This window comes from Musca vetustissima, unplaced genomic scaffold, assembly GCF_032173495.1.
Source record: "Musca vetustissima isolate MV318-11 ecotype Yass unplaced genomic scaffold, APGP_CSIRO_Mvet_v1 utg44684, whole genome shotgun sequence".
NCBI lineage: Eukaryota > Metazoa > Arthropoda > Insecta > Diptera > Muscidae > Musca > Musca vetustissima.
The window spans coordinates 119,094-147,049 of NW_026873228.1; the positions used below are offsets into that span (position 1 = coordinate 119,094).

Genomic DNA, 27,956 nt, shown 5'->3' on the forward strand with positions numbered 1-27,956 from the left:
GAACTGAAGACAGGCAAACATGCCTTGCACTTGAGGAACGATTTAAAATGTCTTTTGTTTTCGTTTCGAAACATATGTTGTTCATTGGTCTTTTATATTATTTTAAACAATTATTATTTAGAAAACAAAAGACACGTTCGACTATATAAGGTGTTTGAAAATTCAAAAATGTCATTAGTTCAAGACTTGTCTTCTCAAATCTATAACAACAACAATGAAATTCTCCAAGGTATTCGTTATTGCCGCTGCAATGCTTTTGGCCATCAGCTCTGCCGAAGCTAAACCCGAATTGGCTATTCTTAATAATCTTCTTGGTGGTGTTTTGGTAAGTGATGCAAAATGTATATTCCTTTTTCGTATTACAATTTAATTAAATGTATCGAATTTATTTATTTCATAGGGACGTTAATGGGGAAGAATATTTTTTCCGGAAATCAGTAATAATTTTGTTATTTGTGATTTTCTATATACCAAAACAATAAAGCTCTCTTGTTGAAAAGTTACATATGATATTATAATTTATTTTTCGGATGGAAACTATTAACCCAAAGAAACATTGAATCTATAATCAATATTTCGATGAGGCACGTTTTTGAGGTAGCCGCCTCCTTAGGCATAAGTCTGTGGTATAAAAATCGTTCTGTCTCTTGAGCGTAAATGCATAAAACGGCCTTTTATCGTACCCTCACCCTCAGGGTATATACACTTTGATACGGCGAAAATGTGCCTCATCGACATGTTTCTATTTACCAAATCTTTCTCAAACAATTTGGAGCCGCTTTACAAATGTCCGTCCTTCAGCCTGTCTGGGCGACAGGAGCGCACGATAACTTTCGAAGGGAGTAATCAATTTCATCTAAACTTTGCACATCGCAATATTTCATCCAAACTTAGTTCACGTTTAAAGATGGGGAATATTGGTCCACGCCTTCTGATACCTCCCCCACAAAGTGTATAAAAACGAATTGATGAATAACCCATTTGATGAACATTAAATCCGAACCTCTGTTATAAAAACATATACCTTAAATATAACGAATAATAAAACCTGTGTGTAATTCCGAAGACCTCCGCAAATCATAGACTGAGGGTATATATCTGTCGGCAACACCGACTGACACTTTTTTACTTGTTATAGTAGATTTTGATAATTTTTTATGTATTGTGAGTGTGATAGTGTAGAGAGATCCATTTTCATATCAGACTTTCAACTGAAAAGAAAAAACAATTGTTTAAAAACTTAGTTTCACGAATACAAGGTTAATGCCGTCCTCGGAGCTCACTCCCCAACCCAACGCAGCTGAAGAACGTCAACTGCCCAGACAAACCAGAGTAGTTTCGGCACAATTACGTTGAGGATGTTGCAGTTGCCTCAATTTGTATTGGGTACGGATTGATGACCAGGTGCAGAAGGTCGGCCCTTATAGCCTGAGGATCTGGAAGGAACATTTTGAAAAGCTTAGGATGTAAAATAGTAGCGGTGAAGAAAATACCCCAGAACCAATAAGAGATGACGATATACAGTGTATATCACCTAGCCAAGATGAGGTCAGAATAGCAATATATTGGCTGAAGAATAATAAAGCAGGAGGTACCGATAGGTTACCAGACGAAATATTCAAGACTGGTGGTCTGATGCTGGTCAGGAGCATGCACAAGCTGATTAGTAAAGGAATGTATGCCTTGCACAAAAAATTGGACAAAACTACATGTACCAACAATAGAGCAATAGGTCTCCTTCTCATCAAATATAAAGTACTATTCAGCGTGCCGAGTGAACGACTGAAGCCAATGGTCAATGACATTATTGGATCATACCAATGCAGCTTCAGACCTGGCAAATCCACCATGGACCAAATTTTCACTCTACGCCAATTCCTGATAAAGACGCACGAAAAACTTAACGACAAATTTCAACTATTCGTGGACTACAATGCCGCATATATAGCCCTATCCGTTTAAAGGTAGGGCATATATAGCCCTATCCGTTTAAAGGTATTTAAAGCCAGGGTCAGCAGTTAATGTCGAAAAGGATGTCTCGGAGCCCTTCAATACCGAACGAGGAATCAGACAAAGTGCCAGTTTGTCGTGTGATATTTTTAACATCCTGCTGGAAAAGATCATACTTGAGAACTACAGCTTCGAGATAGTTAAAGATTTTATATACCACGGTAAGCCGTTTAGAAACAAGGACACCTCCCGCCAGACCAAACTCACACTCTACAAAACGTTAATACTATGAATACTATGGATCTGAAGCATGGGTACTTACGCAAGCAAATGAGGTAGCTCTTGGAGTGTTTGAGAGAAAAATTCTCCGAAAGATATATAGACCGATCTGCGTTGACGGTGAATATCGTCGTCGAATGAACCATGAGCTGGACATCGGCATTGTCAGACGTATCGAGCTGCAGCGACTACGTTGGCTAGGTATTGGCACATAAAAGCGAGCCAACTGATGGTTCACACATAAGAGGGCAATCATAGATGGAAGTATCAAGTGTAAGACAACATCTCGAATCATATAGGCCTATTCTGTAATTTTTTAATAAAATTCGATATTGTTTATTTTACAACAATAACAAAAGAATCGAATCGAATGTTGTTAAAAGTTACAGAAAAGGCCTAATGGTTTTTTAAATTGGAAGAGCTGCACGCAAGACCGACGCACATGGACGTCTTTTTTAACCTCGGCTTTTGGAACAAATGTTCTGTCACAAGCAGTGTTCGCAAAAAAACGGTACACTATCGTAGTGTACCGTACCAGGAACACAAACACTAAAAAAATTTTAGCGTTAGTGTTCCGGTACACAAACATTAAAAAATATTTTAGTGTTACTGTTCCGGAGCACAACGAAATTCGTAGTGTACCGCTGTCGGAGCACTAAAAATCGTAGTGTACCGCGGTCGGAGCACTAAAAATCGTAGTGTACCGCGGTCGGAACACTAAAAAATCGTAGTGTACCGCGGTCGGAACACTAAAAAATTGTAGCGTACCGCGGTCGGAACACTAAAAATCGTAGTGTTCCATTTGGCGGAACACTAAAAATCGTAGTGATCCACTTGGCGGAACACTTAAAATTATAGTGTTCCATTTGTCGGAAAACAAAATTATGTATTCATCTTTTATTTTTGTATGCATAAAATTTATATTTTTATTGCTTTTCAATAATTTAATAAATACAATATTTTTTTTTTTAAATAGTAATATTATTTAAAAAATAGTAATATTATATTAACATCAGTTTAACATAATAAATATTTTGTAACTAAAAAAGGGCGACTAGTGACGGCCAACTCATAACTGAAAATTCCATTGAATTGCATTTTGGGTTATAATCGATTGCGCTGATCGGAAATATGAAATTCGGTTTTTATATGGTACCTGTAAGTGGTCTTGTAATATTTATCCCAAAATCATAAAACTACTTTTTTCATATCCGCGTAACTTGTACACTTCTTTTCATGAATAAGCAGGTAATAATTATGTTGATTGTGTGCCAATCACCAAATTTTGAATATTTTTGACAAAATTTCCTAAAAGTATTAATCGTAGATGCAGGTATAATTTTTTTAAAAAAAATTTCATACTAACATTTTACAAGGAGATCTCCTAATTTTATGGGAAAAATCATGTTCGTTCTGTAAATTAATGAAAATTTTATCCAAAGCTGTATAATTTTGTCACAAAAACTGGCCAAAATACCTACATTTTGTAATTGCAAATAAAGTTATATTCATTTTTATTATTTGATCCCATTTTACCTCAAAAAACAAAACAGACGTGTATGGTACAGTACCAGTACAGTTCAAGTAAGTGGAACGCTACGATTTGTATTGTTCCGACCAGTGGAACACTACGATTTTTAGTGTTCGACCAGTGGTACACTAAAAATTTTAGTGTTCCGTCCAGTGGAACACAACGATTTTTAATGTACCGCAGTCGGTACACTACGAATTTTTAGTGTACCACTGCCGGTACACTACGATTTTTAGTGTACCGCTGTCGGTACACTACGATTTTTTAGTGTACCGCAGTTGGTACGCTAAGATTTTCGTTGTGCTCCGGAACAGTAACGCTAAAAATATTTTTAGTGTTTGTGTACCGGTACAGTACGTTATTTTAGTGTACCTATCCACCTTGGTACGGTACAGAACACTATGGAACGGTACCATAATGTTTATTTTCGAACGCTGGTCACAAGCCAGCTAAGTAAATAAGTAAGCCCGTCATTTACGAAAATGTTTTACTTATTGTCACATTAATTGTGTACAATAAATATTTTAAACTTATGTTATTTAAAGTTTTATCGAATAGTTCGTTATTTATCCTATGAACTGCCTTTAAAAATGTGGTTTTTATACTTCCTTTTAAATTTTGTATTATTGACATAATACCCTATGATAATAACATAACATTCCAATTAGAATGTTAACAACCAAACAGTCGTGTGTTATGTTCTCATTGAAGCTAACCTGTTAACTTAGATTTTAACAGCCCCACCATTTCACCCAGTCTGTTAAGCTACGTATCTCACTGAATTAACATTACATGTTAAGGTCGTCGTGTACAGAGTTGGGGAGTTCTATTAAAATTGAACAGCATTATTGCCTTGTTGCCGCTGTTATCCACTTGTGGCCATGCTCTCTTAACACTTTAGTCATTCTCGCAGTGAGTTTGTTGGCATGCGGTTCGTGCGTTAACTAAAAGCGGACGGTCGTTCGGTTCGGTTTCGATATCCAATCCATCCATAATCTACATATGTGTACCAAACAAGCAACGTTTTGCTGCAGCCGAAAGAAAAGTGTGCGGTGTGGTGTTGTGTGAAGTGCGTGCATGTGTTGTGCTTTTAACTTGTTGTTCTTTTTATTGTAATTGAATGGAAGAAGATGAAAAATTAAATAAATAAATATTGAAAAGAAGAATATATTTTATCTTACCGGAGAAAAATAGTTCATTGTGGAATATACAAAAAAATATTAAAAAAGAAAGAAAAGAAATTATATTAAACGGGGAATAGAAAAATCAATGAAAATTTATTATATTATCACCACCACTCCTCGATTTTAAATTGTTGTTGCATGCTGCATGCCCACGAAAAAAAAAGAAGCAGGTGAATGCAAAGAAAAAATTGGTTTTGTGCATAAATACAAGTGTCAAGCAAAGGAATGAGAAAAGTAGAATCAAAAATTATGCCAGAATAAATAAATAAAAGAAAAATGTAGCAAATTTTATCTATTGCGAAATTATGTGAGAAAAATATTTCGTGTCAAATGTTTGGATATCTATAGCGGTCGCGTTCGCCGTGTGTGCCATCAAAAATTTATTGCGAGTGGAGCATTCGTGTTTTTTTCGTTGTGGTGACACTCTGTGGCCTCGTTTTTTTGTTGTGTGTAAAAGTGCGAAAATCTAATTAATTTTCAATGAAGAGGTGTCGTGTGTTCTACTAATATTGTGTGTACGGGTGTGTGTTCGTGTACATGCCAGTTCGCTTGTATGAAAATTAATAATTCAATAAAAAATACGAAATGGGCCTAAAAATCAAAAATTTTGATTTGATAATAATTTACATAAAATGAGAAAATATTGAAATCATAAATAGAAAAAGAAGCAGAATCAAGCAAAAGCTAACAAAAAAATCGTGTGTTTATTTAAGTGCGTATTGAGGTCATTTTTCAAAAAAACACATCGTTAACGACCTCAAACAACAATAATAATAATAACAACAACAACAAACATCAACGTCATCTACGGCAACTGAGCGGCGTCAGCCAACGTCAATAGTGAACGTTGTCAACCTCCAAGAGAACCCCCCATTAAATCACTCTTTCGATAGAACGTTCACATCAACTAACGGCAGCAGCAGCAGCGGCGGCAGAGAAAAACAACAACAACTACTACACACTAATCATTCAAAACAAATTTTACAAGTGTCACACAGTGTAACGTGTTCTGTCGTGTTTCGTAGATTTTGTATTTCGAATATTGTTGTTGTTATTTTGTTTCATTCGTATAACTGAATTGTGGGGAAACTGTGTGTCTGAGAGAGAGCTCCCACTTGAGAGCACATACCAAACAGAGTGTAGTATGAGAGCATAAATAATATTGTGTACCGTATGAGAAGACGAGAAGAAGAGCATTATACGATTTTGGGGCCAGAGTAAAGTGTTGCAAATAATAATAACAACAACAAAAATATCAACAAATCGCAAAATAAAAACAGCTGCTGGCATTTTTTTCTTCATTGAACGGTGGATGGAGAGGATGACAGTTAAACATTGTTGCTATTATTGTACGTCGTGTATGTACGTCATTCATACAGACAATTTACAGAGGAGTCTACACAAAACAATTGAGTAGCACAAACTATAAATTTAGATGAGTGTTGTGTGACTGGCGTTCATTTTATTTTAATGAAGAAGCAAACAAATATAGAATCGAATAATTGTTATTGTGCGATTGAATATTAAAATCGATAAACGAATGAATTTCGTGCACTCCCTCCCTCCTCTGGCTCTCTTAACAGGTGTAGATGGATAATAAAATAAATACACTAAAAATAATAACGAAATTGAGTAAAGCAGCAGAAAGTGTTTGCATGGGAAAAATATAAAACCAAAACAAATCGATATAAATAAATAATAAAGGCCACACAGCAAATGGAATAGAAAAATTCAAGTTGAATGCAAATTGGCAAAGTGTTAAAATTTGAAGAGTTGCAAATTAAAAATACAAAGAGAAGAAATAAATTGTTTATTAAAAAAAAATAAATTGTTTATTAAAAAAAAAAATAAATTGTTTATTAAAAAAAATAAATACTTAATGTGTCTCTATTTCAAAATAAAATGCGTGTACAAAATATTCAGCTGTAAATAATATTATAAAAATATCATTACGCAAATAAATAATTAAAAAAAAAAGAGAAAGTAGTTGGTGTGTTAATAAAAAAATAATATTTCGCAAAAAGTGCATGCATCGAAAAAATATATTAAAAAAAATTAAGTTGAAAAATCATAACAAATTCTGAATTATACAAAAATGAAAAAATGTGCTTAAAAAATTTAAATTAAAAAATATTAAAAGTGTGTGTTACAAAACATATTATATAAAAAATTACCCATCACAAAAATTAACAAAAATGTAAACGATTGTTTGTGGAATTTAATTCATCGCAATACATAGAAAAGGTTGGTAAAATTGTACTTTATTACAAAAAAAAAAAAAAAAAAAATAATATTTTAAGTCCTTGTAATACCAGTTGAGATATTTATATAGATAGATATTTATGCAGGTAACTATTTATCAATCGATTCGAGTTCTAAAGAAAATTCGGCAATTAAATACCTCCAATAGTTGATAATGCTCCAAACCACTATTAGTTCCAAACATTCCTGAAATTCTTGAAAATAGTACAAATTTATATTCTGCGTCTAATAAGTTCAATTCCTTTATTTTACCAAAATGTTCGAGGTCTAAACTTAAAAATATTTACTTAAAATCTTTTGGCTGTGATTTCAAAATTGTTGATTCGTGGAAACTTGGTTGCAACCAGAGATCCTTTACATCGAGATTTTGTATGCTCAGTATCAAGTAGGTATATGAATGATTATTGAGTGAGATAGGTCCCGGTATAAATACAAAATTGTGTTTTGTTAGTTAATGATGCAGAATTTTTCCAGGACCGGGAAGGGTATAAAATGCATTTTTTAGTGTCCCAATTACCAGATTTGTATGATTTATAAATTCCCTCAAGAAATTTTACATAGCACATTGATCAGGATCCAGATTTCAAATATAGGTTCACTCAAATTTAGTACCAGTTGGTAATATAAAATTGAATTATGCATTTCCAAATCTTCCCACATCCAATCTTAATTCCAAATTTCAGGACTCCAGTTCTATCTGTTCTCATAAATCCAATTTGTATCAAATTTAGTACTATTTAGTGTACAGAAGTACAAATTTCCATTACTACCTACATCATTCAATCCAATGGAAATCGTATAACCCAATTTTAGGATTCAAGCTTAATCCAAATTGTACCAAATGTAGAGCCATTTAGTACAGATTGGTAGACATTTCCAAGACTTCCTACATACCCCACTCCAAAACCCCAACAGTGATCATAACTTCACATGTCAGGATGCCAGCTCTATCGTTTCAAATTTTGTTACCATTTAGTACACATTAGTACGAATTTCCACAAATTTCTACATATCCCAATTCTACACTCCAACAATGATCCTAACTCCAAATTTCAGGATCCCAGCTCAATTCACCCAAAATTCAAATTGTACCAAATTTAGTACAATTTAGTACCCATAAATATGCATTTGCAAAACTACATCCCTACCCCAATCTTATACTCCAACGGTAAACTTATTTCCAACTGTCAGGGTTCCAGCTCTATCGATTCAACCAAATCCAAATTTAGTGCACATTAGTACGATTTTCCAAAACTTTCTACAAAGCCAAATCCTACACCACAACCGTGATCCTAACGTCAAATTTCGAGATTCCACCACAATCTACATTTAGTACATATTCCAATCCTACCGCCGGAGTGGTAATGTTAATTTGAAATTTGAGGATTCCAGCTTCATTTGTACCTCCAATTACAAAATTGTACCAAATATAGTACCATATAGTACTACTCGCTTTCATTTAAAATTTAAGAGATCAAGCTCTATCGGTTCGCCAAATACAGAGGGTATACATGACTACTCGCTTTCATTTAAAATTTAAGAGATCAAGCTCTATCGGTTCGCCAAATACAGAGGGTACCGCATTAAGTACTTTTCGTACCGGTTTGTTACGAATTTTTAAAATCCCAGCCTTACCTGTTACCTTTGGAGCAAGAGTAGCACTCACCTTGGTCCAAAGATAACAACCGTTTCATCTGGGCGTTGATGAATCGTTAAGTCAGTCAGTCAATCACTTTACTAATTTATTAGTATAGATAGACCCAACCGTATCGGAATTTAGCTATGCTAACACAATTTAAAAGATTTCAATGTTTTAATTCGAAAATTTCATGTTTATTTGCATTACAAAATGATATCTGCACCCAAATTTTAGAACGTACCTACAATAGTAGTACACTCCTGTAAAAAAAGTTATATTGCTATCGGTGCATTGGGGCTTTAATGCACCATTTACACAAAATCGGACGAAAATATGTGTGGAGCTATGTCTAAATCTGGACCGATTTCAACAAAACTTAACACACGTCACTCCGGACTCAGTTTGGTGCGCTGTAAAAAATTTAATATCAATCGGATAATTATTAGTCACTTTGTTGTACTACAATTGTGTTGTAGATACGTCCTTTTGTTTCAGAAAATGTGAAATCAGAAGGACGTAACTGACATAAAATCTTTAAACAGCAAAAAAATTATATTTTAAAATAAATTCGGCTTATAGTTCGATTAAACTGTGAAAAAATTTCCAGACATGCTCAATTTTTATAGATTTTATAACGTTTTTTGCATCTCCTGTAAATTTAGTAAAATTATAGTTACGTCCGTTTGCATTTATGATGACGATATGTAATTTTAATAAAATTAAAAATCTCACTCGTGTTCAATTTCTTAAATTTTTACTGATTTTTTTGTGATTATTTCATTAATTTTTAAAATTGTTTATATTTGCAAATAAAGTATAAATATTAAAAAATCCGTGTTGTAATTTTATTTCATTCCAATATTTTTTTATTTATTACCAGCCATAACTTATTCAAACAATTATGCCTGCGAGAGTCCGTTTTAATTATGTCTTACTTTCAAATACTAATAACATTGTTGTCTACAAACTATTTACGAATTTCTCCTTCTACTATCTTCTAAACTAAACTGAACCAACATTCATTTCAATTTTGTTACATGGTGTTAATTTGTTGAAATTACTACACACGGTAGGTACATTCATTCTTAGCGTCGTCGTCGACATCGTTGTTTGTTCACTTTGAGGAGGAAAATATGGTATTTTGTGTATTTTTATGATAATTGCTCCATTCACCTACTTTCGTTTATAGAATGTATCAAACATGAAAATCATCTCTCTCTTGTCGCTCTTTAAAATATGTTCTCAGTGCACTTGTCGCCCCCCCACTCTACGCCCTCCCCTTTTAATATACTAACATGTGTGAGCGCATTAGCAGAATACCCATACATGCCAAACAAAACAAAAATAATAACAAACCGAAACGAAACGAAAAAATGGAATACCAATAGCCTTAACAGAATACCTCTACCTACCAACAAACAAACAGACAGTACTTATGAAAACAACAAGAAGAAACCCCCCTTTCACAACAATTCATGTTTTGATTGCTCTGAGAGAGAGCTTACATGACTCTCTGAATTCGACTTCATCTTTAACAGCAACAGTCCAGTGTTTGTGTTCTTTTCATAACATTGCTCCATTAATACCGGTCTCCCCAAAACAAAATACACACTCTCTGGCTCTCTGTTGTTGTTATATCTCTTATGCTCTCTCATTTAATTTGGGAGCCCCCCAAAAACAGCAGTGTACTCTAGAAAACATACGACACACGACAATTCATTGATTTTTTATTCGTTTGTTGGTATATTCTGTAAATGAATGGTTTGTATATCAAACCAAACAACATTGAAAGCAACAGAAAAGCAAACAAAACAAATTAAGCAAAGATTACGTAATTAATAAATGATGATTATAAATCTAATTGAGGTAATTTTCAAATTAAAAAATCTTCAATTTCTAATTGGAATGAATTCTTCAAACATTTGATGATGTGTGTCAAGTGTTGTTGTGCTGTGCTGCCAATAGGAAAAAAATTTTCTCATTTTCAGGTTTCAAGTTTTGTTGCTGTTTTTTAATCAGTTTTTGGGACTCTCACTCGAACTCTCTCCCATACCATCATTCACTCTGCGCTGCATATCCAAAAATAACAACTGCATATTTTTCTTGTATGCATTCCCCCTTCTCTGATGCACCACTCACTCGCTGACCAAATAAATACCGACTGACAGGCTGACAATGCTTTTTAGTCGAGAACGACGACTGCTGTAGGCATTTTTTCACGTTGTGTAGTGCAGTGTTGTGTTTGGTTTGTTTGTTTTAAAATTGATTTGTTGATGTACTTTGGCTGCACTCAAAACAAAAGCCATACCAAAAAACTCATGAATTTCATTCACACTTTTCAACTTTTGACATATATGGGGCGAAGTGTTAATGTTGTATGTTTGAAAATGAAATGGATGCGTATTTGCAAAGGGAATGTAATGAATCAGCTGTGTAATGTGGGCAATTTTAAAGGCATGCTGTAATGTAATCTATAATTGTATGAAATTTAATTTGAAAATTTCTGTTGCATTTAGAAGAGGACTATTTTTGCACATGGAACATGAAATCAAAACTTGTAGTAAATTAGGTTTTCCAACATGATTTGGGAAGATCTCACTATTGAAACGAATTACCAAACTACATAGCCTAACGTAGGAAAATTGAACTAGGACCCTAAAAATTACGAAAAGGACTCATAACTTTTCTACGGCGATATAAAGTGTGATTTTTAAATTATCTAATTGGTAACACTGATTTAAACAGCGTTTCTGGTTTTGTTTCACTGCCAAACTTTGGTTTATAATTTAACCGATTATTCTTCCGCTTTATGGCTTAATGGTTATGAATATAAGCAGAAATGTTGATTTTGGAGTTATTAGGCAGGACGAATCGTTACGTAACTGTGAATAGTGAGCGCTCCGTGCTGAGCGTTGTCCAACTTTTTTCTCCCAAAGTGCAAGGGCTTGCTTTGTATGACATGAGGCTCCAACAAGACGGTGCCACATGCCACACAGCATGAGTAACAATGGATTCAACGTTCGGTGCTTCAATGAGTTCGGTGAAGGTTTAATTCGACGTTTTTGACCGATCCATTGGCCTCCTGATCGTGCGGTTTAACGCCTTAGACTATTTTTTTTGTGGCGCTATGTTAAGGGTCATGTTTTGGAATTTTGGAAAGAGTAGACCAATACTGAACTGAGCAGAAGTACCATTTGAGGTCCATGAAACAATAAATTATGATGAGATCTGTTATGACTTCCAATATTTTTCTATAAAATAAGTTCAGGACAAGTTACAGGCCTCAAATCCGGTGACTGATGAGGTGTTTGAATCACTTTTGGACAATTATAAAGCATTCATCCTCAAACGATCATGGGACATACAGTGGCGAGCAGAAATGAGTACATGTTTGTACCATAGACAACTTTTACTTCATAAAACTAAAAGTTAACAAGCTAATTCAAAAATGTTGGTTTTATTTTATAACGTATTTTGTACTTAACAAAACCACCTAAAGTTAAAAATGTAACTCTTAGATTATTCTTCCAATCACATCAGATTCGCTGCCAAAGTTAGACTCAATTAATAGGGACTGATTGGTTCTGTCCCACCTGTCTCTTTACGATTGGCCCCAAATTATCCTTCGGATTGAGGTCGAGACTTCCCGCTGGCCATCGTATTATTTTACAATTTTGCTCCCCAAGATATTCTTTTACGATTTTGGACGTGTGTATTAATCACCGTCCTGCTCATAATTACTTCTCCTACAGGATAGGCGTTTTTATCTACCAATACCGGTTGATATGACTCTACAGTGATCTCAATAGACTTCTTTCATTATTATATTGTCAATTTTTTGCATCGGTCCAAGACCTACAAGTTAAAGCCAACCGTGCTTCACATTAGGCCTTTGAATTAGTTTTCATCACCAATAATGCTTATCCTCGGATTGAAAACCGTTAAACTTGGATTATGCGGACCCGATAACACGTTACCAGTCGACTACTGATCAACTTTTTTACCCTGATTTTGCAGTTTTTTTTTTCATAATTCTGGTTTTTGGTTTTTTAATTTAATCTTTCCTGACATTGGCTATAGCAGCCAATGTCGGGAAGGGCTCTTCACGTCGTTCACCGATTAAAATGTTTTAGGAGAACTTGAGGTTTGGACGGATTATCCGTTTTCATTCCCACTTTAAACAACCTAATATTTTCAGCCAAACAATATTGTAAAAACTTATAATGCGAACGGAGTGTACGTTTTTTTTTTTTACAAAATTCGTTGAATCCGAAGATAAGATTCGTCCACTTTAATTAGTACTTCTCCATTTTTTTAGTTTGTTAATCTCATCCGTAATTTAAAAATTAGATCCAAGGATCGACTGATATTTAGAAATTTTCGTAATAAATTTTCCACCTATTGAGAACTTGAAATAAAAACTCGATTAAAAAAGAAATCCGAAATTTTGTAGGATAAGTAAAAATCCAATGAAAAATAAACAGGTGCGCTTAGTCGTCGAATAAGCTGCCAAAAATAGCAAAAAATGGATACTGCCCAAAACATGCGCTAATATTGACAGTTTTTGTTAGGGTAAAGATTTATTTGAGATTGAAACCTTTATATACCGAATTCTACCGAAATCTGTTGGAAAATTTGCAAAAATATACAAACATAAACAGACAGACGGACATGGCTAATCGGTAAGATAACCCATTCTTCCCGGGTTGAAAGGGGCGAGTACAAATTTATATATGGGCTGAAACATACCACTCAAATATTTTTCTGTCACAAATTCATAGTGTTTGATGATTAGGCACGTTTTTCAACTGAATTAACTGAATGAATTGAGGTTAATGTGTTAACATAGACATCCTCGCATGCTCTGTGAATGCATCCAGTTTTAACGGGCATTTGTTTTAGTTTCCCGATATTACGGCATTACTACACTTATTTCAGGAATTAGTTCTGACTTCACAATTCGATTGTACCATGCACTATATTCATGTGCGACATTGTGTGCCTAAAAGATACGACGACCGACGATTAAAATAAGTCCTTATACAAAATGGGATCACATAAGTGAGTTCTCTTTAGACTTTAAAACGGTATCCAGAAGCAATTTTTGATAAATGACTGAAATTTGAACTAACATAATTGTGAACATGTTCCACAAATAAAATAGTATGTCCATCATTAACCCCCAAAATGACTGTATTTAAACAGCTTTATTTTTCTCACAACAAAAAAAAAAAAACAACAACAAACACAAATATGTTCTGACATAATTCTGTGCCACATAAAAACATATGATGTGTGTGCGTGTTTTAGGGATTGAATCTGGAATTAACGCTAATAGAGTTAACAAGCCAAGCAATCCATTTGTCTTTTCATTGCTTCTTGTAGAATTTAATATTTTTTTTTTTTTTTAACGGGCGCTTTATTTTATGTTTAGCTGATGAGTGACTCATCATTGTCATCATCGGCATTTCTTTTGAAATTCCTAGTATATTTCATAAAAAAATATTACTCATAAAAAATAGGAATTTCGCTATGCTAAATAGCCGATCCAGAAGCTGTTGTTAATTGACTTAAATACATTTGGGAATTTCTGGTTAACTCCTCCATGCCCTTTTTTGATTTCATATTTCATTGCCATTTTGTTCAACATCATTGTTTATTAATGGACTGTTAATAAAAGAGGAGGGGTCGATTTAGTTTGAAATGTCAAAATATTTTAATTTGGGAACATTTTGGATTATTTCCATTTTCATAATTTTTAAAATGCAAAATAGTTATTGCTATCATTAATTATTGAATAAAGCTAAAGTTTGCATAATATTTTTTAAATTAATTTTTTGTTAGTCAATACTATTTAGAAATACCAACAAATATTCCATAAAAAGTTATCAGGTCCTCAAGTAAGAAGCTCTTATTATAATATTATCGCTTCTTAAAAAACTTTTATCCAATCCTTTTAAATCCACTGGCATCCAAATAATTTAAAAACACTCTTATCCAAGTCCTATGAAAAATCCAATATTATCCAAGTCCTTCAAAGTACCCACTCTTATACACGCCCTATAAAAAATCAAAGTCCTTAAAAAATCCACGCTTATACAAGTCCTATAAAAATATACGCTCATCCAAATCCTTTAAATAATCCAAGTCCTTAAAATATTCACGCTTTTCCATGACCTTTAAAAATCCACGTTTATCCAAGTCCTTAAAAAACCCAACCTTCTCAATGTCCTTATTTAAGTCGTCTCCTCCTTTTATTCGAGGCCTTTTAAAAATTCACGCTTATTCAAGTCTTTTTGCCAAATACTCCGCCACGTTTATCAAAGTCATCTAAAAATCCACACCTTTAGCTCCACATGTCTTTATACCCTTCACCACTCTGTGATACAGGGTATTATGTTTTTGTGCATATGTTTGTAACAGGCAAAAATAATCGAGATAGATCCATGGTTCCTTTTGAGTATATGCTTAGAATCACTTTCTGAATCGATTTAAGCATGTCCTTCTGTGCGTCCACGTATTTTTGTGAACAAAGTACAGGTCGCATTTATGATCCGATTTGGATGAAATTTAATACAGCTAATTTATTTGGTCCAAATACGAATATTGTAATTGGAGAAAATCGGTTCAGATTTAGAAATAACTCCCATATATAGTTTCGTCCGATTTTAGGTAAATGGTGCACCAAACTCCCAATATAGGCCCGATTGAGACAAAATTTTGCACAGAGTTCTGAATTAGGTCAAAAATTTTGACTCAAAATGTATTGCGAAGTTTTGTTGGAATCGGTTTAGATTTAGATATAGCTCCTATATACGGTTGCTCAAATACGTCCATGTATATGTAGATCTTATACATATTTTGCTCGATAATTGACATAAAATGTTTTCATTAATTTAAGATTGGTTTGTGTAGTTGTTGTATTAATATATCTATAACTTCACGCAGTTAATTTCGCCCGATTCCATTTCAATGGTTCTCCAAAGATGCTATGTCTATTCTATCTAAATCATATTGTACATATGATCATGTACAATATGCAAAGTGATGAAGGGTATCATAAAGTCGGCCCCGTCCGTCTTTTTTACTTTCCTTACTGGTTTAAATATTCCTTAATAAACCACGCCTTTTAGGTCCACATGACATTTAATAAATCCGCGACTTTTAATTCCACTTGTCCTTAAAAATAATCCTTAAAAACCGCGCCATGTCGACCTACATGTCCTTTAAAAATCCACGCCTTTTAGGTCCTCATATCCTTAAAAAACTCTAAAAAATCCACTACTTTAGCTCCTCCACATATCCTTTAATAATATTCCCTTAAAAATTTACGCCTTTTAGGTCTGCACTTTCTCCACGCCTAAAAATATTCCCTTAAAAATTCACGCCTTTCAGCTCCACATGTCCTTTAAAAATATTCCCATAAAAATTCATGCCTTTCAGCTCCACATGTCCTTTAAAAATATTCCCTTAAAAAATCCACGCCTTTTAGCTCCACATGTCCTTTAACAATATTTCTTTAAAGAGTCCACGCCTTGTAGGTCCACATGTCCTTTAAAAATATTCCTTTAAATTAAAAAAAAAAACCTTTAAAAAAATTCTACTTGCCGGTTTTTGAAATTTGCCCAAAATTTTCATTCAAAATATTTTTTTTTACAAAAAAATAATTTTTCTTTCTGAAAGTTTCAATTTTTTTTCAACATTCAAATTTTCTTCTTTCAGGACACAACAGCTAAGCTGTTGCTGGAATTATTAATCGTATTTTTCAAAATGGCTGCCACAAGCGCTGGTCTTCAATCGCAGCAGCAACAACAACAGCAGCAGACGTCTACAGATGTAGTGCAACACAAAACGAATACAACGTTGCCAAATGGCGGTGGTGGTCTTGGTACTGGCCTAACTAGAAATGTACAAATCCAGTCACAGCCACAAATACACAATTTGCAACAGCAGCAACATCTGATGCAACAATATGCCATGAAACAGCAGCAACAACATGCCAACTTTCTGCAACAGCAAAGCCAGCAGCAACAACTCAATCAAACGTTTGGTATGCAACCAACAACACAGTTGCAGCAGCCGCAACAGCAGCAAACCTATCAAATTGTACAACAGCAACAACAACAGCAAATGTTGCACAATCAATTTGCCAGCAACATGATGCCTTGTCAAAATTTTATGACACCACCGCCACAGTTGCATAGCCAACCAAATCGATTTATCACGACTAGTAGCAACAACAGCAGTGGCAGCAGCAACAACTCTTCGTCAGCGGTCAGCAACACCATTAGTGTTAGCAACACAATCACATGGAGTCAACAATATCAGCAGCTACAAAATACGCGAAAACAACCGACAATTGTTGTTAATCACAAAACCCAACAGCAACAGTTGCAGCTGCAACAACAAAGTTTACCAAAAATTGTTGCACCAACAAAAACAATGTTGCCTCCAACGACTCTGACTACATCTTCCAATTTCAGTAATGTGCAATTAAATTCGGTTGCTGCCAGTGATAATAATACCAGGCAACTTCCAAATTCCGCTCCTGCCGATACGCCGAGCAAAACTAATGACCACAGCAACAATAACAACAGCAAGAATGTAGCTGATTTGCCAAATAAAACTTCGAAAGATTCGTCGTTCAGCTATGGATTAACAAAATCCGCCAAGGATAGCAGTCATCAATTGGATGTAAAACCAAATCTGGCACCTGGTTGGCAAAGGCAGACCAACAACAACAATGAAATTGTTTATATAAGGTAAGTGAAAAAAATGTTTGCCATTTTTTAAAGGAATATTTTTTCAAGGCCTATTCAAGGCGTCGATTTTTTTAAAGGAATATTTTTTCAAGGCCTATTCAAGACGTGGATTTTTTTAAAGGAAGATTTTTTTCAAGGCGTTGATTTTTTAAAGGAATATTTTTTCAAGGCCTATTCAAGGCGTGGATTTTTTAAAGGAATATTTTTTCATGGCCTATTCAAGGCGTGGATTTTTTTAAAGGACTATTTTTTCAAGGCCTATTCAAGGCGTGGATTTTTTTAAAGGAATATTTTTCAAGGCATATACAAGGCGTGGATTTTTTAAAGGAATATTTTTTCAAGGCCTATACAAGGCGTGGATTTTTTAAAGGAATATTTTTTCAAGGCCTATACAAGGCGTGGATTTTTTAAAGAATATTTTTTCAAGGCCTATACAAGGCGTGGATATTTTAAAGAATATTTTTTCAAGGCCTATACAAGGCGTGGATTTTTTAAAGGAATATTTTTTCAAGGCCTATACAAGGCGTGGATTTTTTAAAGGAATATTTTTTCAAGGCCTATACAAGGCGTGGATTTTTTAAAGGAATATTTTTTCAAGGCCTATACAAGGCGTGGATTTTTTAAAGGAATATTTTTTCAAGGCCTATACAAGGCGTGGATTTTTTAAAGGAATATTTTTTCAAGGCCTATACAAGGCGTGGATTTTTTAAAGGAATATTTTTTCAAGGCCTATACAAGGCGTGGATTTTTTAAAGAATATTTTTTCAAGGCCTATACAAGGCGTGGATTTTTTAAAGGAATATTTTTTCAAGGCCTATACAAGGCGTGGATTTTTTAAAGGAATATTTTTTCAAAGCAATATTTTTTTTAAAGGAATATTTTTCCAATGCCTACTCAAGGCGTGGATTTTTTAAAGGAATTTTTCCAAGGCGTGGATTTTTTAAGGAATATTTTTCCAAGGCGTGGATTTTTTCAAAGGAATATTTTTCCAAGGCGTGGATTTTTTCAAAGGAATATTTTTCCAAGGCGTGGATTTTTTCAAAGGAATATTTTTCCAAGGCGTGGATTTTTTCAAAGGAATATTTTTCCAAGGCGTGGATTTTTTCAAAGGAATATTTTTCCAAGGCCTATACAAGGCGTGAATTTTTTCAAATGAATATTTTTCCAAGGCGTGGATTTTTTTAAAGGAATATTTTTTCAAGGCCTATACAAGGCTTGGATTTTTTCAAAGGAATATTTTTTCAAGGCCTATACAAGGCGTGGATTTTTTCAAAGGAATATTTTTCCAAGGCGTGGATTTGTTCAAAGGAATATTTTTTCAAGGCCTATACAAGGCTTGGATTTTTTCAAAGGAATATTTTTTCAAGGCCTATACAAGGCGTGGATTTTTTCAAAGGAATATTTTTCCAAGGCGTGGATTTGTTCAAAGGAATATTTTTTTAAGGCCTATACAAGGCGTGGATTTTTTCAAAGGAATATTTTTCCAAGGCGTGGATTTTTTCAAAGGAATATTTTTTCAATTCCTATACAAGGCGTGGATTTTTTCAAAGGAATATTTTTTCAAGGCCTATACAAGGCGTGGATTTTTTAAAGGAATATTTTTTTTAAAGGAATATTTTTCCAAGGCCTACTCAAGGCGTGGATTTTTTAAAGGAATATTTTTCCAAGGCGTGGATTTTTTCAAAGGAATATTTTTTCAAGGCCTATTCAAGGCGTGGATTTTTTCAAAGGAATATTTTTTCAAGGCCTATTCAAGGCGTGGATTTTTTCAAAGGAATATTTTTTCAAGGCCTATTCAAGGCGTGGATTTTTTCAAAGGAATATTTTTTCAAGGCCTATTCAAGGCGTGGATTTTTTCAAAGGAATATTTTTTCAAGGCCTATTCAAGGCGTGGATTTTTTCAAAGGAATATTTTTTCAAGGCCTATTCAAGGCGTGGATTTTTTCAAAGGAATATTTTTTCATTGGATTGGATTTTTAAAGGAATATTTTTCCAAGGCCTATTCAAGGCGTGGATTTTTTAAACGAATATTTTTTCAAGGCCTATTCAAGGCGTGGATTTTTTAAACGAATATTTTTTCAAGGCCTATTCAAGGCGTGGATTTTTTAAACGAATATTTTTTCAAGGCCTATTCAAGGCGTGGATTTTTTAAAGGAAAACTAAATATATTATTTAATACGTTTTGATTGACATTTTATTTTTGTTCATAATAACAACAATTGTTCACATTTATCTACGGGATTCATAGGCGTCCCCTTGGCACACTGAAATGCTTGAGCAAATTGTTCCAAATTCGTTAGGGGTACAAAGGCACGAAATTCATCGGGTGAATGCTCATCACTGGCAGCTACCACCGATGTGTTAACTTCAAATATATCCGAACACCACATTTGAGAGTAATGAATAAAAAACAACTGTTTGGCATCATAATATAAATCCTCGAATACTTCTCCTTGCAATTCCGCTTTGGATTGTGATGAGTTGGTATACCATTCATTATAGATTTCATAGGCAATTAAAACTCCCGCATTGTCAGCCGAATTTTCACTCTGCATTGAATCCTGAGGCAAATTGTGACCAGCAAATGAATAATTGTGATATTGATCGTATAGACAATCCTGGCGCTTTTCTAATTCCTCTTCATTTTCCCATTCACCTGTCAGCTTGCCCGTATGATCGAAATAACGCCCGACAGCCGTAAAGGCATGCATTAGTTCATGGCAGAGGAGAAATCCCAGGTGGGCATAATTTAAATTGTGCGGATTTTCGGCGGCCCAAAAGAATGGATTTTGTAAAACGGATACCGGAATTATGACCATATTCGATTTGGCCACATAGGTGGGTGAGAACATGTCCAGACCCATTTCAATATAGTTCGGATTTTCGTACAGAGATTTGTGCTTTTTAATGGCTTCCAGGGAAATCAAGGTTTTTAGATTTTCCACAAAATCATCGGGTGAAATTTCCACATTTTCATATTCTCCACTGCAATTGTTGTACTCCTGATAGTTGGGCATTACCATTGTTAAGGTGTCTAATTTTCGCAATGCAAATTTTCGCGATTCGGCATCAAACCAGGACATTTTATTTGAATTCAAAGCCTTTCGTATGGCGGCCTTTACGCGATTCCAAAATTCGAATATGGCCACTTCATAATTCTGCAAATTATAATGGCGATAATAGAATTGACTGACAAGCTTGGGTAGATACAGTTCAACTTGCGTGATACAGCGGCGCTCCAAATCGCTCTGACTGATGGAAGTTTTAAATTTGAACGGCATTAATAAATTATAAAAAATATAATTGGCCACAATTCGTTTTGGTGTCGTCTTCGTAATGTCGATCAGGCTTGCTACATAGTGGGTTATATCGATCTGCAGATTAGGAGGTATGGAGCCATAGGAAATATTCATGAGCCGATAGATGTCAAAATCGGGTGCAAATTTCTCCTGCAACTCAGCAATGGAAATGGAATCACTTCCCATTTTGGAATCCTGCTCCTTGGCTTGCCATAATTTCTGTTCGAAGTCCACATATTCTTGGGCAAACCCCTCTGCCTTGGTTTGATTCACATTGAAAAAGTTTTTCAGGTTTTTTACAATGGTTGCACGATAAGAATCACGGTGTTGAAGATAACCATTTTGAATTTCAAACTCATGAATTTTCAAATATATCATATTTTCCGAGGCATTATGGTGGTTGGGAATGATCCCATAACCCACAATAATGGTGAATCCATATTTCTTTGATATTCTGGCAATGGTTGTTTGCCAATCAAATTCATTTTCCTGCCAAGTGTCATTCACCTCCTCCTCAAGTAAAGGCATTCCACCAAATTCCTGTGCAATTTTCCTTAGCTGTTGCACATATTCACTTTGATTTCGATTTTTCTGATTTAGACAAGAATTGTAGAAATTTTTCAATTTAATTTCATTGGGTGTTGTTGGTAAGTGTTCGGCATCAGCATCCTCTTCCCTCGAGGTCAACAACTTGTTCAATCTTCCATAGAAAAATTTAACACCCTCTGTAAAGGCATCTCTTTGAGGTTCATCCTCACTAGCCGGGTGAAGATGTTTCCAATTGCCACAGGCAAATTGATAGAAATTCTCACAAGGATCTGCACTTGCATTCATATAATTGCGGAGTTTTTGCGAACGATTTTCAGGATCGGCATTTTGAATTGTTGGTAAAGTTTGTGTTAGGTTTAATATTGAAATTAATATTAATATTGAAATTGGTTTTAACATAATATTTCTGATTTATTTGTTTAATATTTACACTGCACCGCTCGAAGTTAAATTCTAAACTAAATTTTTCAATACAGATTGATTCGAATTCAATGCAAACATCTGTGAAATTCAAATCATATCTCCACATAGGGTTCACAATGTTATCACCATTTGTTTTTTGCTTGGTAAACATTTGTTGCTGCTGCTAGGGATGGAGAATCGGCTCAGTAAATAAACCGGGTAAATTCTGGGTGGAATTTTAAAGGACAGGCGTGAATTTTTTGAAGAATATTTTTTCAAGGACAAGCTAAGGCGTGGATTTTTTAAATGATATTTTATCAAGGACTAGCTAAGGCGTGGGTTTTTAAAGAATATTTTTTCAAGGACTAATGCGTGGATTTTTTAAAGAATATGTTTAAGAATATTTTTCAACGGACTAAGTCGTGGATTTCCTTAAGAATATTTTTCAAAGGACTAAGTCGTGGATTTCCTTAAGAATATTTTTCAAAGGACTAAGTCGTGGATTTCCTTAAGAATATTTTTCAAAGGACTAAGTCGTGGATTTCCTTAAGAATATTTTTCCAAGGACCATAACATGTGTAGATTTTTTAAGAATATTTTTTCAAGGACCGTCCATACAAGGCGTGGATTTTTTAAAGAATATTTTTTCAAGGACCATCCATACAAGGCGTGGATTTTTTAAAGAATATTTTTTCAAGGACCATCCATACAAGGCGTGGATTTTTAAAGAATATTTTTTCAAGGACCATCCATACAAGGCGTGGATTTTTTAAAGAATATTTTTCAAGGACCATCCATACGAGGCGTGGATTTTGTAAAGGAATATTTTTCAAGGACCATCCATACGAGGCGTGGATTTTGTAAAGGAATATTTTTCAAGGACCATCCATACGAGGCGTGGATTTTGTAAAGGAATATTTTTCAAGGACCATCCATACAAGGCGTGGATTTTTTAAAGAATATTTTTTCAAGGACCATCCATACAAGGCGTGGATTTTTTAAAGAATATTTTTCAAGGACCATCCATACAAGGCGTGGATTTTTTAAAGAATATTTTTCAAGGACCATCCATACAAGGCGTGGATTTTTTAAAGAATATTTTTGAAAAGGACCATCCATACAAGGCGTGGATTTTTTAAAGAATATTTTTGAAAAGGACCATCCATACAAGGCGTGGATTTTTTAAAGAATATTTTTGAAAAGGACCATCCATACAAGGCGTGGATTTTTTAAAGAATATTTTTTCAAGGACCATCCATACAAGGCGTGGATTTTTTAAAGAATATTTTTTCAAGGACCATCCATACAAGGCGTGGATTTTTTAAAGAATATTTTTCAAGGACCATCCATACAAGGCGTGGATTTTTTAAAGAATATTTTTTCAAGGACCATCCATACAAGGCGTGGATTTTTTAAAGAATATTTTTCAAGGACCATCCATACAAGGCGTGGATTTTTTAAAGAATATTTTTCAAGGACCATCCATACAAGGCGTGGATTTTTTAAAGAATATTTTTCAAGGACCATCCATACAAGGCGTGGATTTTTTAAAGAATATTTTTCAAGGACCATCCATACAAGGCGTGGATTTTTTAAAGAATATTTTTTCAATGACTAACTAAGGCGTGGATTTTTTAAAGAATATTTTTCAATGACTAACTAAGGCGTGGATTTTTTAAAGAATATTTTTCAATGACTAACTAAGGCGTGGATTTTTTAAAGAATATTTTTCAATGACTAACTAAGGCGTGGATTTTTTAAAGAATATTTTTCAAGGACCATCCATACAAGGCGTGGATTTTTTAAAGAATATTTTTCAAGGACCATCCATACAAGGCGTGGATTTTTTAAAGAATATTTTTTCAATGACTAACTAAGGCGTACATTTTTTAAATAATCCCTACTCATAGAATGAAAATGCCACAAGCCAAATATGAAAACAATTTCTCATCTCTCAGCACGGCTATAAAATGCAAGATTTAAATATTTTATTTGTTGGGTTTCACAAGAACGTAGGTATTTAGGGTTTTTATAATGATTTTGTTGGTGGTGTAGAATATAACACCGCATACACAAAAGGAAAATGTTTTTTTTGTTAACCTTGAATAAACAGGATAACAAGATAAAATGGAAGATTAAAATTTTGTTGATGAAACCATAGAACAATAAATAAAAGAAAATCATTTTTTACTACGTAAAAGAAACATCGTATCCATGTAGGCAGAAGGCCTCCCCGAGAATCTGTTTAGAGCTGTTGTTGCCTATTTGCGAGTTGTTATTTTTGTTCTCGTTGTTGTTGTCTGCGAATATTAATATAATTTTTATTAGAAAATGAATTATTATCCTGCGGCATGAGCGAAGGTTGTTTCTTTTGTTGGTGTTTTTTTGGTAGGAATTTGAAAAGGTTTTATAACCGGTTATTCTGTTTTATTTGTTGAAATCTTGTTTCAGTTTTAAATTTTATTTTTTTAGTTGGCAGACAACCCCGCCTGCAAAAAATATCTATATAGTTCCATGTTTTTACATAGCTCCAATGGAAATTAAGTATTTTGAACGATTTAATACTACTGTAGTGATACCAATTTTACTTACGGATTCTTGGTGGGGAGAAACGGTTTCTTAGAAAAATTGCAGTATAGGTCAACATTTTGATATAAGACACCATACACAGCTCTCGCACATTGAAGGTATTGTGAAGGTCCTGGGCATATTTTTTACGGAGCGGTTGTAATTTTGTGCAGAATTTTTTAATAGTAGTAGCATATTTTCTCATAGCCCTCATCTAAAAGTCTCAACAAATTTTAGATATTTTGAAAAGTAGTTTGGCGGGTTATTTGGGTTACCGTTTGTATTTTGTTTTTGCAAAATAGTCAGGCTGAACGCCAGTTTGTTTTTTTATAAAAACAACTACTTATTATGGGGATTGTCCGCCAAAGGGTAAGGCAGGGAAGACCATCAGTTTCCTTAGTTTTTTTGTTGGGATATTCTCCCCAGAAGCTATTTATTGCTTCTTCACAAAAAAAAAAAACCTTTCATACCCAAAAGTCTCTTGTGACAAATCGAAGTACTTACGTTACCAGCGATATGACCTCAATGAGAAGTTTGTTGGTGCCTGACATCGTGGTCAACAAGACATTTCCAGACAACTACAATACATTTCCCACTGCTAGTCACATTGTGACGAATGCACATAACGTTGTTGTCGGGAAATATTATTATAGGTAAACTTTTTAACATAGTTCTCATATATAGGCCCCGGTCATTTTTCAATATTTATACTTAAGTAATTTTTTCATTACAGGTTCTTGATAAAGAAAAATGTTGTTCGCCAAATAAGTTCAATGTTTCTTAATAAATTCAGAGGATTCGCTTAATTCTTGTTATATTGAAAAGCCAAGTCTAAAGCTCCAGACTTTTAAAATAAATTTTGAACGTATACAAGCTTTCCGAACTACGCTCTATCTTGTTAGAAATAGTTATAAAGCGATGTAAGGACCTACCATAGCATTTATTATGCCATTCATCATTCTATGATGGAGGTCTATGTCTTTTTTTCATTTGTATGTAACATAGAAGATGGAAACAAGATGTAAATTGGCACAGCTGATCTGAGAGAATTAGTTGACATTTCGAGCTATCATAAACATTTTCCTGAGATTTCGTGTTAATTGTACTTAAAACACCTAAGTCGGTCCAGTTTCTGAATGGAGGTGGAGGTACTAGAAAGAGTCGGCAGATAATTACCGTCATCCAACATTATAGTGGCTTGTTTAAAGTATTAAATTGTGCAACATTTAGTTCCAATCGGATAGTCCGTTCGCATGATATTATAACTTTTTGTGGGAGAGGTACACGAACGAAGGAAGCCGATATTCCCCATCTTCGGACTTCATTTAAGTTTGGAAGAAATATTGCGATGTGCACAGATTGAATAGAATCAGTTACACCCTTCGAGAGTAAACCAGCAAATCAGGCAGTCGAACGAACGTTTTTACTTTTTTTATTGAACAAGTGGGCAAAGAGTTGACCATTGTGTCGGATTTACTAAATAGAAAAAATATATTGAATATACATATTCTAGATGTACCTCGCCTAGAATACAAGTATAGCTTCTTATAGAGAAAGCCACCACTTTTCATTAATATCAAAAATATTTTTCTATTTTGATCTATTTTACCACTATTTGCGCTCATATTTTCCTTTCTCTTGCTCTCAAGAAAAAAAAAAAACAACAATACTCATTGTTCGGCAGTGTTTTGTTTTGATAGCGTTTCCGTCTCTCCCCTACTTGGTGGTTTTTAGTTTTGCTCACTCAATTGTTCTTCTTCACTGTTACTGACGTCTGCATTGTGTTACAAAATTCGCATATGTATTTTCCAAATTATTTCGATATACATGCCAAATACAATATGTCAAAGAAGCGTTGATACGAGCTACAATTCTAACCGAATGTTTAACGAATAAAAAACCCCAAATCCAATTAAAAGTTGCCATTGAAAATCGGTCGCTAAAGACACTCCAATGTTTCTCTCTCTCTTACAAGAAACTATTACTTAGAGTTTTATGAACTATTCATTCACTACATCTTTTATCAGACAGACGGTCATTGCTGCAACAATCCAAAAGCGTGTGAAATGGATTTGGGTCTCAACCAATGGCTGGGAGACACAGGTTATAAATATTTATAAAATGACTAGTTTTTATTATATTACAGTATCGTGATTCACCATGCATTTATCATACTTTTGCAATCTTGATAAAAAAGTACCAAATATTAAAAAATTTAAATATTATTTTTTTTATTACATATAATGAAATACATAACATTAACAAACATATAATAAACCTTAATATATAATACACTTATCATATGGATTCATGGGACTCGCTAAATCACATGAAAATTCTTTAGAAAATTCAACGAAATTCGAAAGGGGACCAATAACACGAAATCTATCGGGAACATGTTCATCAATTATTGTTACATAATTACTTAACATTGGATGTGTTGAACTACACCATAGTTGGGCATATGAAATGAAAAATAGCTGCTTTCCAGTGAAATTAAAACGTGGTAACATTTCCATTTCAATATTTAACCGAGAACGATGATACCAATCGGTGTATGCTTCAAAAGCCAAACGGATGCCACCATTATCGGCAATATTTTCCGACTGCGAAACAATTTTGGATAAATGTCGCCCATTGTGGATGTATGAATGATATTGTTTGCGAAAACATTGGGTACCGCGGATAAAATGCTCCTGAGTATAGAAATCCCACCATTGACGATTATTGCCATTGGCATCAAACATCCGACCCTCCTCATCAAAGGCATGTATGACTTCGTGGGAGATAAAAAATCCCAAGGTGGCAAATTTTAAAGCATTTGGATATGAATCGGACCAAAGGTAATAGGGTTGCAGCATGGCCACGGGTACTTTGATGAGATTTTCGGTTAAAATATAGGCAGGGGAAAATGACATAACCGCTTCATAGTGGGGTCGTGGCTCTTCCCTTAATCTCAGTCTTGTCTGATTGGCTTTCCAAATGAAAATCTCTCTTAGATTTCTCACCAAATCATGTTTGTTGATGGTGAGATTTTGAAATTCCAAATCAAAATCGATATCTTTATGGGAGTTGATTTCCAATTTCATGGAGTCCAATTTCAACTTGGCCATATACCTTGTTAGTGGCCTCATCCAACTTAGCCTCACCGAATCCAAGGCACGCTGAAAGCTGGCCTTAATAGTGTGCCACATTTGTTGAACATCTTCTTCCATGCGGGGGGTTATATATTTCCGATAGACCATATCATCCATAAGACTGCTGAAAAACATTTTCGTTTTCATGAGGCACAAATGATCCAGTTCATCCGTCACTTTGGGTTTGATCAGCATAAAATGTTCCAATAGATTGAAAAATATATAATTTGCTACAATGCGTTTGGGTGTGCTGCGTACGGCATCTATAATATTCTCTGCATCGAACGAATTGAGGTCATAGATTTTCGCTGTGGGTATGTATCCCAATAAAATGTTCAACATTTTCTTTACATCGAAGTGTGGAAAATATTTATGTTGCATATCGTCAGCCGTG

At 34.3% G+C, this 27,956-nt stretch overlaps 3 protein-coding genes across 3 annotated transcripts; 1 reads left to right on the forward strand and 2 right to left on the reverse strand.

Moving 5' to 3' along the window:
• Positions 1-214: 214 nt before the first annotated feature.
• On the forward strand, positions 215-17,592 carry LOC133323411 (uncharacterized). The gene is made up of 3 exons (XM_061532342.1): positions 215-325; positions 16,568-17,539; positions 17,572-17,592. Exons 1-3 carry the CDS (start codon positions 215-217, stop codon positions 17,590-17,592), a joined length of 1,104 nt encoding a protein of 367 aa, XP_061388326.1.
• Positions 17,593-19,811: 2,219 nt separating this feature from the next.
• Positions 19,812-24,976, reverse strand: LOC133323422 (neprilysin-4-like). Its single transcript, XM_061532351.1, has 2 exons — positions 24,930-24,976; positions 19,812-21,783 (listed from the first exon to the last, which is right to left on the reverse strand). The coding sequence occupies exons 1-2, from the start codon at positions 24,974-24,976 to the stop codon at positions 19,812-19,814; spliced, it is 2,019 nt and encodes a 672-aa protein (XP_061388335.1).
• Positions 24,977-26,704: 1,728 nt separating this feature from the next.
• LOC133323433 (endothelin-converting enzyme 1-like) lies at positions 26,705-27,904 on the reverse strand. Its single transcript, XM_061532362.1, has one exon. The coding sequence runs from the start codon at positions 27,902-27,904 to the stop codon at positions 26,705-26,707; it is 1,200 nt and encodes a 399-aa protein (XP_061388346.1).
• Between the last annotated feature and the right edge of the window lie 52 nt (positions 27,905-27,956).

What these genes read in the sequence shown, in the direction of transcription:
- LOC133323411 (XM_061532342.1), top strand. Translation starts at nt 215, where the DNA reads ATGAAATTCTCCAAGGTATTCGTTATTGCCGCTGCAATGCTTTTGGCC. An exon ending in ATCTTCTTGGTGGTGTTTTG is followed by an intron (nt 326 to 16,567) that starts GTAAGTGATGCA and finishes TTCTTCTTTCAG; the next exon opens with GACACAACAGCTAAGCTGTT. An exon ending in ATAGCAGTCATCAATTGGAT is followed by an intron (nt 17,540 to 17,571) that starts GTAAAACCAAAT and finishes TGGTTGGCAAAG; the next exon opens with GCAGACCAACAACAACAATG.
- LOC133323422 (XM_061532351.1), bottom strand. Translation starts at nt 24,976, where the DNA reads ATGTCAGGCACCAACAAACTTCTCATTGAGGTCATATCGCTGGTAAC. An exon ending in GAGGTCATATCGCTGGTAAC is followed by an intron (nt 21,784 to 24,929) that starts GTAAGTACTTCG and finishes ACCAACAATTCA; the next exon opens with AAATGCCGATCCTGAAAATC.
- LOC133323433 (XM_061532362.1), bottom strand. Translation starts at nt 27,904, where the DNA reads ATGTTGAACATTTTATTGGGATACATACCCACAGCGAAAATCTATGAC.